General features: G+C 24.9%; 1 protein-coding gene across 1 annotated transcript in view; it reads right to left on the bottom strand.

Moving 5' to 3' along the window:
- Positions 1-13,345, bottom strand: part of LOC105149706 (dynein axonemal heavy chain 1) — a 101,867-nt gene that overhangs the window by 17,222 nt on the left and 71,300 nt on the right. Inside the window, exons 30-39 of the mRNA XM_087410962.1 lie at positions 12,157-12,317; positions 10,059-10,274; positions 8,642-8,866; positions 8,099-8,261; positions 7,756-7,925; positions 7,228-7,436; positions 4,952-5,054; positions 1,953-2,081; positions 1,763-1,883; positions 623-753 (exon numbers count right to left, since the gene is read on the bottom strand). Of these exons, the coding sequence (XP_087267088.1) occupies positions 623-753; positions 1,763-1,883; positions 1,953-2,081; positions 4,952-5,054; positions 7,228-7,436; positions 7,756-7,925; positions 8,099-8,261; positions 8,642-8,866; positions 10,059-10,274; positions 12,157-12,317 (1,628 nt within the window). The remainder of the gene's footprint in view (positions 1-622; positions 754-1,762; positions 1,884-1,952; positions 2,082-4,951; positions 5,055-7,227; positions 7,437-7,755; positions 7,926-8,098; positions 8,262-8,641; positions 8,867-10,058; positions 10,275-12,156; positions 12,318-13,345) is intronic.

The raw sequence follows: 13,345 nt of genomic DNA, 5'->3' as shown, positions 1-13,345 counted from the left end.
TTATATAATTCATATATGTTATATATTCATATAAATTTTAATAAAGAATTATTCTGTATGTTTTATTTTAAAAAATAATTGTTTATATAACGATATTTTTTTCATGGTTAAAAGAGAGTCGAAATATTTTTATTTAATTATTCTCACTTCTAAATTGCGTATCTCATAATACTTTGTATTAGACATGTATTACCTTGGGATATGAATCTTACAAAAAACCTCTCATTCTTTTAATTTTATTAAAACATTACAAAATTTTATTTAAAACTCTTTGAATTAATTAAATTATAATAAAATTCTGAAGAAATAATCCTCACAAAGGCTTTGAATAATAATAATCTTATTATAACCTTGTTACAAAGTAATAATATCATTATCATAAATCTCCTATAAAATTTTTTGTGAAGAGATTTATAAGATAATCAAAAAGATTATAAAATATAAATGTACATTGAAAAAATTCCTTCTACAATTTAGCCGATAAAGCATACTAAAATAAATAATTTCTGTTGCGAAACTCTTTACTAATTTCGTAAAAGTTATATCTTTTGTGTAAGACATGAAATGAAGAAGTTTTTGTGTGATGAGGATTTAGAACTTTGACAAACTTTGAAATGCTTACTGTGTCTTGTGTAATCTCATGTATAATTCTTGCTGTAGCTTCTGCCGCTTTCTCTAACTCAAGCTTCATTTGTTTCAGTACCTCTTGTATGTCTTTCACTTCTGTTTCTGTGTTCGCAAATTTATTTAGTCCTGTTCAAGAAAGATACGCGTTACAAAGACCAAATTGTATGCTGATTTATGTAAATCAGATGAAGTAATTAATTTGCATTATTGTAAATGAATTGGAAGCAGTAAATTTTCATCATGGGCTCGTATAATTTAAATAGATGCGTTCTCATTTCGTCGGGCTGCTAATCAATACAAAGTCTTCAAAGGGACGCAATTTTCTCTGTTCTTAGCAACTTAATATGCTTATATATATTTTTATAATAACATTGTAAATGAAATGTTTAATTAACTGATGGCTAAATATATGATATATAAAATATAATATATAAATAATAATTGTATCTATCTTCCACAATAAATACAAATATTAAATATAAATATTAATATTTATATTTATATTAAGACAAATCGAATTACTATAAAGAATATATTTAACATAGATTAAGATAGAATAGTTTTTGGATGTATTACACTTTCAGAATCACTGTACATTGAAAATGTTAATAAATGTATATCGTAAGAATATTAAGAATTGAGACATTTCATTTCCTGCTTTTTAACACGTGAATAACATTCACCGGCACACAGAGCAAATCGATATTCCGAATTTACCACGAATTACGAGCCACTGTCAGACAGTCGACGTTAAATTTATAGACTGGAAAACTATCAGCGGTCATTTACCTTTGACCTATGAAATTTGTTATATTAAGATGTTATATTAAGATGATAAAATAAGAAATATATTAAATAAAATAAAGATTTTTACTTTAACAAGTTAACTTGATAATTTTAATTAGAGTCTTATCGTGTAAGAATTTATAATAAAGGTAATTTAATATTTTCTAAATCTTTTTTTTAACCCTACTTTATATTATATAATATTTTCTTTAATCTAACTTATAAATATTAGAAAATATTTTAAAATATATATTATCTAAGTATGCATTTCACATTTATTAATATAATAAATAAATATATTTTATATTAATTTATTTTACATTAATTAATTAATTTTATCCTTACTCACCAGTGGATAAACGTATCATTGAAGAATTTAATTCATCTTTTTTCTTTTTTAAAAGATTACCATAATTCGATAGCAGTTCCAAATATGATGCTGGGGTAACATAATTACGACGGTCCAGTTCCTAAGATGAATTATTTGTTACAACAATTGTAATTCGTACGCTAGCAAAATATTATTACTGAGTACTTACTTTTAAGAAGCGATCATTAGCGTCGATCACACTGCAGTGTATATACTTGCATATTTTTACGATAGACTGCAAAATATCATCCGAGATCAACTTGTTTTTGATATCCGACAGAAAATGTGTTGCTATGCTCTAAACAAAAATATATTGTACTTTTCAATAAGATTGAATTTGCTCATTACGTTTCGTATAACTGTAATAATTTGCTATTGATCTTGAAAAATTACTACATTGGGAGATACGTAAATTTATGTTAAACTTGTGTATTAAAGCATGTATTGAATGAGTTACAGTTCAAAGCAGCAAATTTTAGAAAAAATTTAATTTTAATTGAACATTGAAATAGTATTGTTTATAGATAATTTAAAGTCATTAGATATAAACAAGATTTATAGAGTGTATAAGAAAAATTAAAATTGCTTTCTATTCTTATTATGGAAGATATACTTATTACTTTATCAATGTAGTAATTTTATTATGGTTTATGCTATTTTTGTATTTCACATAAATAAATGATTTTTTAAAGATATCGCAAAAATTAATTTTTAAATTATAATCTAATAGTATAACTCCTAAAAAAATTTACTCAGATGATATCACGTTTTGAAATGGCGCTCGAAATATTTTAGCCCATGAACGCAAAATGGATTAAATGCGGATTACATTTGTGCTCACATTTGGAAATTAATTTACTGAAAGAGATTTCCGGAGTAGATGGGAAGTGGAGTTCTAAATTCATAATGTCGCGAAATTACTAAGACTACGTTTCGTTATTCACTGCAAAAATCTATGGCATATGTAATATATTGTGAACTATAAATTTTTAGTACTTGCAGTGAATAACAAAACATAGCTTAAACGTTGCATGCTAAGAACCAATTTTATTACATTTATTATTAAAAGCACTTTTTTATCTTCTAATCCAATGTAACAATATGTGCAACTTGTACACAAAAAATAAATTTTTAAATTTACATTTAATAATATAATAAATAAATCGGACTCTTAATATTTAAAATAATAATAGTAAATAAATTTCAAGGCTAATAAGAATCAGCGCGGAAAGAGTTATTCATAAGTAAAAATTACTTCTTCATAATGTTCATGTCTTCTTTATTTCAAAATCTTGAACATTTTGATGCCAAATAATAAGATTTTATATTTGACATGCGAAATCTCACGGACGTATTGAAATGTCTTCGTTATAAATATCCGTGACACGTGTCATTAGTAAATTAAAGTGAATTATCGCATAAGGAAATCCAAACATTTTTCCAAAGCTTCTGAATTATGTTGAATTATGTTGTGCTCCGTTCGAGAATCCATTACAGTTTTGGAAATCTGAGAGTGACTCATTTAAGATCGCTTAACGTTTTTGACCGAGTTGAACGGTATCAAATTGTTATTGCTGAGGATGATTATAAAGCGAGTCGAAAGTTCAAGATTTTCAAATAAAGAAGATATCAACGTTATGAAGAAGTAATTTTTACTTATCAATAATTGTGCGCAACTCCTTCTGCGCACAATACTCTCATTATTATACTTACTCTCATTAGCCTTGAAATTTATTTATTATTATTATTTACATTTAATGTCAAACATAGAATATCTAAATACGTCAATAAATTTTTTCCATATAATTCTTTAAAAAATAATTGTAATGATTAATTATTAATTATTTTACTTAAACTTGAAGTAACAATATATTTTTTTAATTTTGAGATTCATAAATAACTTTAAAAATAAGTATTATTGTTACAGTTTACAAACTTAATTAATTAATTAATTAATTATTTGTTTACATAATTAATATAGATATTTTATTAATAATTACATATGTAAAAATATTTTAAAGACATTAAAATGACAATGAATTAAAATATATTTAAGTATATATTTCTCTTTAAATAACTTTTTAGGAATATTAAAAATATAAATTTATTAATATCAAGGATTATATGAAAAAACAATTAATTTATATATATATATATATATATATATATATATATATATATATATATAATAATTAATTCATGAAGGAAAATTATTTGATAGATTGTATCAAGTAGAACAAAATCTTCAAGTTTTCATATTTAAATAGGTATACCTTACATTATTATTTAATTATTTGTTGTTCATTAAAACTTTTAAAAATATCAATTTACAAAAATCTAATATTACTAATTAAGTCCATCAAATATCTATGAGCATTATGATAACAATCATTAGATTAAGTTAAAATTGCTTATAAAATTGCAATATGATTTATGTCGAGTCAGCATATTGTTCGTCACTTATTATTTTTAATTAAAATAGTTTGTTAGTAAGTTCTAATTAAATATGATTATATAAAATAGTAGTTTTAAGATATTCTTTACCAAACTGTTAATTTTTTTCTAATATTTCGTGGAAACTTTGTGTTGGAATGAAAATTCTGAATATCACATACATTTACGATGTTTTACATTTTTACATTTTATTGTTTTGTATATTTGTTGTTTTACTTGTAAAATGCTCGTTTGGCATAATACAAGAGCGTAAGTTAAATAAATAACACAGTCGTACACAGCACTTTTCCATCACAAATATATTGTAATATACATTTACTGAACCAGAAAATTTAAAAAAAAGCCAACTCAGTATATCTCTTATATTATCATATTAAAACTTTTTAAAAACTTTTAAATGTCGACATGTGTTAATTATAAATTTAAGAATTATATTGGAATATATATACACACACACATATATATATATATTTCAATATAATTCTTAAAAAAATATGTATATATTATATATATAATTCTTAATATATATATATAATTCTTAAAAAAAAAATATATATATATATATATGTATATAAAACATTTAAAAAGAATCTACATGTAATCGACATATTTAAAGCAGACACAATATTGATTTTTGTTTAAAGACTTATAATAAAAAAATTATGGAGACATATATATTTTTAGTTATGTCACACTTTATTGTATTGTACAAACCTGAAGTGCGGCATCCGGCCAGGAGCAAAACCAATCAATAGTACAGCAATTTACTAGTGCCGGGAATTGTCTGATGCGAGCGCGAAATGTATCTTCAATTGGGCTGGAATATTGAAAATGTATTAAGCTAATTAGAAATTTATGGTGAGCTATGTGTAGATTAAATTTCTTTTATTTTATACAGATTAAATCATGGATGTTTTGTAATTAAATTTTAGAATCAAATAGCAACATGAAAAAGTAAATTATATTCTAAAAATAAATAAGTAAAAATTTATAAGTTTAATGTTTCACAAACATTCTACAATATTCTCATAATAAACAATTTAATTAATATGCTTTGAACTTAATTCAATTAATTTATTTTCGATGTATAGCTTATTATACATATTAGACAGTGTTTTAGCAAATCTCCTTAAACAATTTGTTGCAGAAAATTTGTTAAATCCTTTAAGACTATATTCTATAGATGCTTATAGTTCAGAAAATCTTCTTATATACAGATATACTGTTTAATTATTATAGTTTCATATATAAATATATAATAATAATAATATGTTTCATATAACATATTATATACGATATTATTATATATAAACTTATTAAGTAAAGTAAGAGAGAGAGATAAAAAAGTCAAAATTTTATTTAAGAATTAAAAGATTGATAAATAATATCATCTTTTATAAAATTTCCTTTAAAATATAAATATTAACAAAAAACATAAAAATATAGTTTAAGAAAAAAATAATCTTGATGGAATTATTGATAGAAAGATTATAGAAAAAAGAGACACATTGAATGTAATATTATAGATTTATGACAAAATATTTACGAAATTGACAATTTCAATATTAATCAATCTCTCAATCGTGAACGACTTGCATATTCTATGAAAAAATGACTAATATCAAATGGAGTACTGTCTATGCAAAGAAATTAATTTGTCGATCAATAATCTATATTTTCTCATTGGCCTTTCTGTCATTTCCATATTTTATCTATCTACCAATATTGAACGACTTTATAATTACTTTTCCATTGTTGTCAGAGTAATCCCTTCGATAATCCTTGATATATTATATTCTCAAGAGATTATGTCTCTTTTGAATTAAACAATATAAACTTGTTGCATATAATCATATTAAGAATTACTATTTTTAATATTTATAATTTATAATTCAATATATTAAAAATAATAGAAATATGATATTTTTACATTGTTTTATAAAAATAGCTTCTAAACTATTTTTAATTTATCGAATGAATTATTAAATGAATTTTAATTCTTTTTATTCACTTTTGAAAAATGTTCTGTTTGCATAACTTTTGATAATTTAAGTGATTAAAGATTGTATAGGATACCGCAAATGTAGATGACTTGGGACAGTGCAGGTAACTTGGGATAGCATGTATTTTTGTTAAATTCAATCATGGAATCCATCAATGAGTCTCTAAAGGAAGTTAATTTTTAAACTTCCTTATTATACATGCTGTTCCAAGTTACTTTTACTGTCTCAAGTCATATTTACGATATTTAGTTTGTAGAATTTGAATTCATTGGTCTCAAAGTTCCATTACTTTTTATTTTCATAGAATTTAAAATATTTATAGGATACTTACGCAGACCAAATGCATGGATTGTAATGCAAAATTGTACCGAATACGTATATTGATTCTTTAACAAATAACATTTAATAGATTTTAATGGAAACTTATGCCAATATCATTTGTGCTATATTTATCATATTTTATCTGATGAGATTACTTTTACATGGCTTAACTTCATGACATATGTGACGCAAAATGAAATTAATGATTTCACGGATACTAAAAGCTCTGTGATATTCGATATATCAAAATCGTGTCTCTTCGACATAAACGTATAAATCTCCCCAGTGAATCTTTATCATGGGTTTATCATCGTGACAAACAATATTTCTGCGTAAATCGAGTATTGCGTGTCTAGTATTTTATTAGAGCTATTGGTAAAAGTCATGTATTCCTGCTTCTGCAAAAACTTCCTAACATCGCATAAATCTCATTAATTTTCCAGAAATACTTGTATTCAGAAATACTTTGCGATTAAATCACGATTATAATGATTTTATTTAAGTTATGTTACAAATTGATATAATCATCTATAAACACATAATTCTATATATAATTCTATATATAATATATAAATATAATTATATTAATTTGTAACGTAACTTGAATAAATATATTAAAATCAGCCATTAATGAAATTTATAACAGACATTTTTCAGTAAAAATACCTCATCGTAATGACAGTGTGGAAATTGCTTTTGACTGCTTTCTGATAAATGGAGAAAAGGTTACTTCTATTGATTTGTAATCCAGCCTCTTGTGCTGGTATTCGCATTGCTTGATATATTTTGTCCATTTCATCAGTTTGATATATGTTTGGTATATCTCCATTATTTAAGATGTTGTTTAAATCCTCCAGCATCGAGTCATTCGTTATCTACAAGAACGTATAATTTCGTGGAATACCTCTGAGATACAGTTTAAATATGAAAACGGAGTTTCGTATTTCAGTCGAGGAAACGCAGTTATCTATAAATAGTGATTACTGCAAGTAAATTATCGTCTTTTTTTTCTTTAAGAAATTTTTCATTAAGATTGTAAAATATTTCTTTGAGATGCACTTTAATATCAAATATATCCTTTTAACAAATGCAGTAGCATTTGTTCATAAAATATACAAATTAAAATAAATGACAAGAACATTTAGAAAGTTATACTTTTTCATTTAACTCCACATTTTCTGGTCTGCATTTTACATGCATGTCAGAAAACAAAAAGACAATAGGTTGATCTTGTAATCCTGCTTTTAGCATTATGTTTTTGATGTCGTCTCGCCAGTCGTGAATTGTATAAGCTTTACTGATTCCAATCTGGTAACAATTGTATTCCTTGATATGCGATGAAAGCTTTGTCAAGCTTCGACGTCCTAATAAGAACAAAAATTTATTCTGTTCCGTATTTCCAGCGGATACAATATAAATTCTTAAATGGAGGGATGAAGACGCATATAAGAATAAATATATACGTATACATAGAATGTAAAGATATTATTAATTATAAAACATTTTAATATTTTAATCTTAAATAATTACAGCGTACCCGATCCACTTATTCCAAGCAGTAAGGCATTTCCTCCAGGTTGTCGAAGTATTCGTGTGATTCTACAAATATGATTTATTGCATCTTCAAAAAATGTTAATTGCATCGGTGATGTCGATAAATCATTATAACTGTCTAAATAATCAAGTAGAATATTTCTTATCTATAAAACATAAAAAGAATTAATATATGTAAAGCAAAATTTTTACAATTATACTTAATGTTACAATTATATTTATAAAAGAAGTGTTGTAAGATATGCAAAAAATTTAAATTTTAAATTAAATTTGCATTTTAAATTAATAATAAGTATTATAATGTCCAACGGCAACAATTGCACATACAAATTTAAAAATATCAATTATCAAACATTACTTTACATTAATTGTTTATTATTATTTATTGTCTTAGATTTATTTATTATTAAGTATTGTTGCAAATTGTTAACTGTTAGTGATCACTAAAGATATTACTTACAAATTATTATGTTATGTTAAATACTAGATGTTAAGTTATGCGTTAATTTAAATAAAAATAAATTACTTCTTCGATGTCTGTTATCTCTTCATAGTCTCCTACTGTATTACAAAAATCGCTATAAAATAATGGTTTCTTTCCAATAATATCGTCCACGTTACAATGGAATTTTTTCATCAATACATCGCATAAGAGCTGGTCAAACCATTTTTTATCATCGTCATTTATAAAGCGATCGCTGAAGACTCGAATATTTTCATGATACCAAAGTAATAATAACTTTTCGCGAACCTGTATGATGTAAAAAATATTAATCAAATGTGACATAAACATTTTTTAATATATATAAAGCAATTTCTATAGAAATTAATGAATTGCATAAGAATGCGAAAGACAAATGTCGATTTTCACTAGATATAATTTCATAGTAACACGTATTTTTGACAATAAAATACATGCAAAGCATTTAATTTTACGCTAACAGTATATGAATAAAACACCATATAAATCCGATTAAAATAATCTCTCTTTTCAAGAGAGAGCAAGCAACGTTTATCGATTTATATGTAGAGTGACCTGCTTTGTCATGTACTACTTGAGCAATGGTTATTTTTTTCACTTATTATCAAACAAATTTACCATTTTTTACGTCAATTAGATAATAACGGTATATGTTGAATACAATGCTCATTCAATGCCAAAACCGCAATGCCTGAGTTAGAGCCAAAGATTTGTCTGATTATACACGTACTTTAACCACTTGAGCATATATTCTGTTATATAGTTCTTTCGATAATATACAAAAATCCATTATTATCGACAAGTGCATTATCAGATTACTTTTTTATTTTTAAATAAAATGTAATTAATTTTTAACTTAGATATATTAAAAAAATTACATAATATATAAAATTCTATTTTCTATTGAAACAAAAAATTTTGGTGCTTTAATATCCTTTGCAATTACATTTTTCTTTTCTGTAAAATATGCGCCAATTTGTTGGATTAGAAACGTAATCATAAATTGAAATTATTAGAAATAACATGATCATTAATTACATTAATTGTCTATTTTTTTATTAATGTTAATAAGCATTTTTTGCAGTATATATATATATATATATATATATATATATATATATATATATATACTGCAAAAAATGCTGTGTATATATAGATATATATATTATACAAACATATTTATATATATAAATATGTATAAATATATTATATAAACATAAATATATATACAACACACACTGCAAAAAATTGTAATTTGTAATATTATTTCCAGCTTCAGTTTATGATTGCATTTTAAGTCCGACAAACAACATATTGTAGTTTACAGAACGGAAAAATGTATTTGCAAATTTGCATATAAATATTAAACAGTCTCAGATTCGCTTTGAATGAAAATAAGATTTATTTTATTATTTGATTTATTTTTATGTAATTTCCATTCACAATAAAAAAATATACTAACTAAAATTTTTTTTGCGTTTGCCATAAGAATGCCTTGGAACACTTTGCTCACATCGCGAAGATTAAAAGTGTAGTGTAATTTATTGGGAGTTGGCAACATTTCGCTGTGTGTAACTGCGAAAACTTTTAAAGTGGAGTCCACTATGTCGTCCAGTAGATCATAAAATTCTGGTATGCTTGACATCCATGAGTCAAGAATTGTTTTAAAGATATGCGACTGTAAATTAAATATATGATTAGTTAAATCCATAAGTTTGTACTATATGTTAAATATATTATTATGAAGATACGTACATACACAGATTTAATATTTAGCTTTTATAAGCTAATATTTAGCTTATAAAATATATATTATAAGCTTATAAATATAATATTTAGTTTTTAAAGAATAATCTTCCTTTTTTGCATGTATTCTTTGAATAATTAAAATTGGTTTTTAGCGTTTATATATATTCTTTTTTTAAATTATAACGCAATTCTTAGTTTAAATTTACTTTAATACAATTTAATTAAGTAAATAAAGGGATATAAAGATATTCAGATTGATTGTGAAAATTAAAAAGATAGTTGAGAAGAGATTTTCTAATAAAAGATTAATTTTAATATTAAATTTTAATTCAGAGTTTATAGAAAAAAATCTGGAATGAGGAGCCTATAACGCAATCAACGTGCCAATCACATGCTTATATTAAAAAATGGTTACTCCTCAAATTTTATTAAAAATTTATACGTCGTTTAAATTTATTGCGTGTAACGTTGATAATAATTATTATCGTTATTCTTAATTTAATATTTAATTAATTAACATTAGATGACATTGAAATGTATAAGAACCGAGAAAATCATCTGCAAGAGGTATAAACGTGTTTGGCATGAATATTTAATCAGTGATACTTAAACTCAGACCCGCCTCGTCGACCTTGGTCGAAACGTGCACAGAAGGTCTCGCAGGTGTGCTGAGTCGACGGGGTTCATTATGGACCCTATTATATTAACCGGGCAGGTGATTATGATAAATTATGGTTGGTATGGTCTCGATTTACGACATCTAATTGCGAAGAACATGAAGGAATAGGGTAAACAGTATGAACTATGGTGCCACAGAGTTCCGTCTTTTCTACGAGTCGCGATTATACGCGACTGGGTGTGGATGTCAATTTGATGGAAGAAAACCTGACGACGTAGTGGAAGGAAACATACGCGTCAAGTATGTGCAGTTCCGGGCGTAACAAGATACGTCATCGGAAATTTTCTTATATCGAGCTCCTTATATACAAATGACATAATAACTGGACTCATTAAATTGGATTCTGTTAAATATTATGTAATAAAATTTTCTTCTAATTATCATGTCGTTTTTATACTTTTTCCGCGTATAAAATATCGTTGACAGCTTTGCTATATTAATAATATAATTTTCAGTTACGAGAGAGAGTTTCTCTTTCATTCTTGAATGAAATATTCCTTCAATAAGAATATCAGTTGTTACAGTATTTTTTAACATACAATTGTTATAAAATAATTAAATCTTAAATTTTATTATATATACATATTTAATAAATTTTAAGTCAATGTTTTGAATTTAGAGATTTTTCTTTTTCTTTCCCTCTTTTTTTATGATTTCTTATAAATATATTAGGTGTTGGAATTAATTCGTAGCGTTTTTTAATGAAAGAATGTTATTTATTTCACATGAGCATTAAAAAATACATTAATGAAAGTACTTCCCATCACTTGTAAAACGCTACGAATTAATTCCAACACCTAATATTATTTCTATATATTTTTTTACGTTTTTATGCGCAGATTTATAATTTTTATACTCAACACGAATGTAAAATCACGAAATTATGTGATATAGAAGTCTTTCATTTTTTATTTGAAATCTTATACAATATTTGAAAATTCGCGTAAAAATTTCATCCAATCAAGCAATCTCGTTTCTTACTCTAAAAGTATGATTTCAGCAAAATGTCACATTTTTATTTCTAAATAATAAAAATAACATAACCGATCTTTTTTACATGACTGTCGATAAATGTAAGCAATTAGAGTTAACATATTTAACGTGTAGTTTTACACATACTATGCAAACTCACTTTCGCATCGTCCTGCATCTCTGGAAATGCAATAATATGGAAATGCCGTAAAAGTCTAGCAGTTATTGGGTTTCTTCCACCTCCGGGAGGTCCCATAGCTGCGACGAAATTCACGTCCTCGATCAGCCTGAAGGATCCGATCTTCTTTTTGTCATACCACCCTAGGGAAAATCTATCTCAACTTAAATTTTGTTTGTTAATTACGGGCTTATATTGTGTCGTATTAGATAAGCAAGGTATTTTTCGTTTAATTAAGTAGTTTAAGAAATTTTCAGAATCTTTATCTCTATTAATGTTTCCTTTTTCAAAGAAAACATTAATAGAGATAAAGATTCTGAAAATTTCTTAATTTATTGAAACTTTACTCAGTAATCAGATAATAAGATAATTGGATAATAATATTATTAACAATTTTTTATGGAAAATTCCACAATTATATAATTTGCTCCATATTGTGGATAAAATATATTAATATTTCCCCATGGACATATGTGGGATGCATATGTCCATATTATTGGATTCTACCCACGTAGGAGATCAATTCTAATGGCATGAGTGCCTTGGGGAGTATTACGTTTGTAGAAACAGGTTATTAAAATTTGTTGAATTCTCACTGCGTCATACGTACCAGAGGCAAGTATTTCATAACGCTATATAGGAATTATTATATTATTTTTCTTGAGCTGTTAAACTTTTTTCTGTTTTCCGAAATGCATACTCTACAAAAACATCATTACTCTAAAAAAAGTCATTGACAACTTCATATATTATGACGTATTATTTTTTAAAAAATATTGATTTCCTTGTGAATAAAATTATTCAATTATCTCAAGAACTTTTACAAGATCAGGAGTTTCCAATAATTTAAGAATTAATTTTATCTTTGACATATAATCTAACAGTGAAGGGAAACCATTTAAATAGAGATTTTAATGAAGAGGGAAATAAGATTTCAAATCTTTCAAGTAAAAAATATTGAGCTATGTTACGACATGAAAATGAAAAGTTCTTTTATTGATCCTTATTATCCATCTATTATACAATTTACGAGATATAAAATTTATATTCATTTATATAAAATATAGAATAAAATATTAATACAATAGAAAACGTCATTAGCGATCAAAGTTAGATGTTTCGAATAATATATATTTTTTATTAAATATTATTTATTTCAGATATGATAGCG

Source organism: Acromyrmex echinatior, chromosome 11, assembly GCF_024713525.1.
Source record: "Acromyrmex echinatior isolate Ae372 chromosome 11, ASM2471352v2, whole genome shotgun sequence".
Lineage (NCBI taxonomy): Eukaryota > Metazoa > Arthropoda > Insecta > Hymenoptera > Formicidae > Acromyrmex > Acromyrmex echinatior.
Note: the sequence above shows the minus strand (reverse complement) of the source record. Positions and strands in the feature narration are given on the sequence as shown.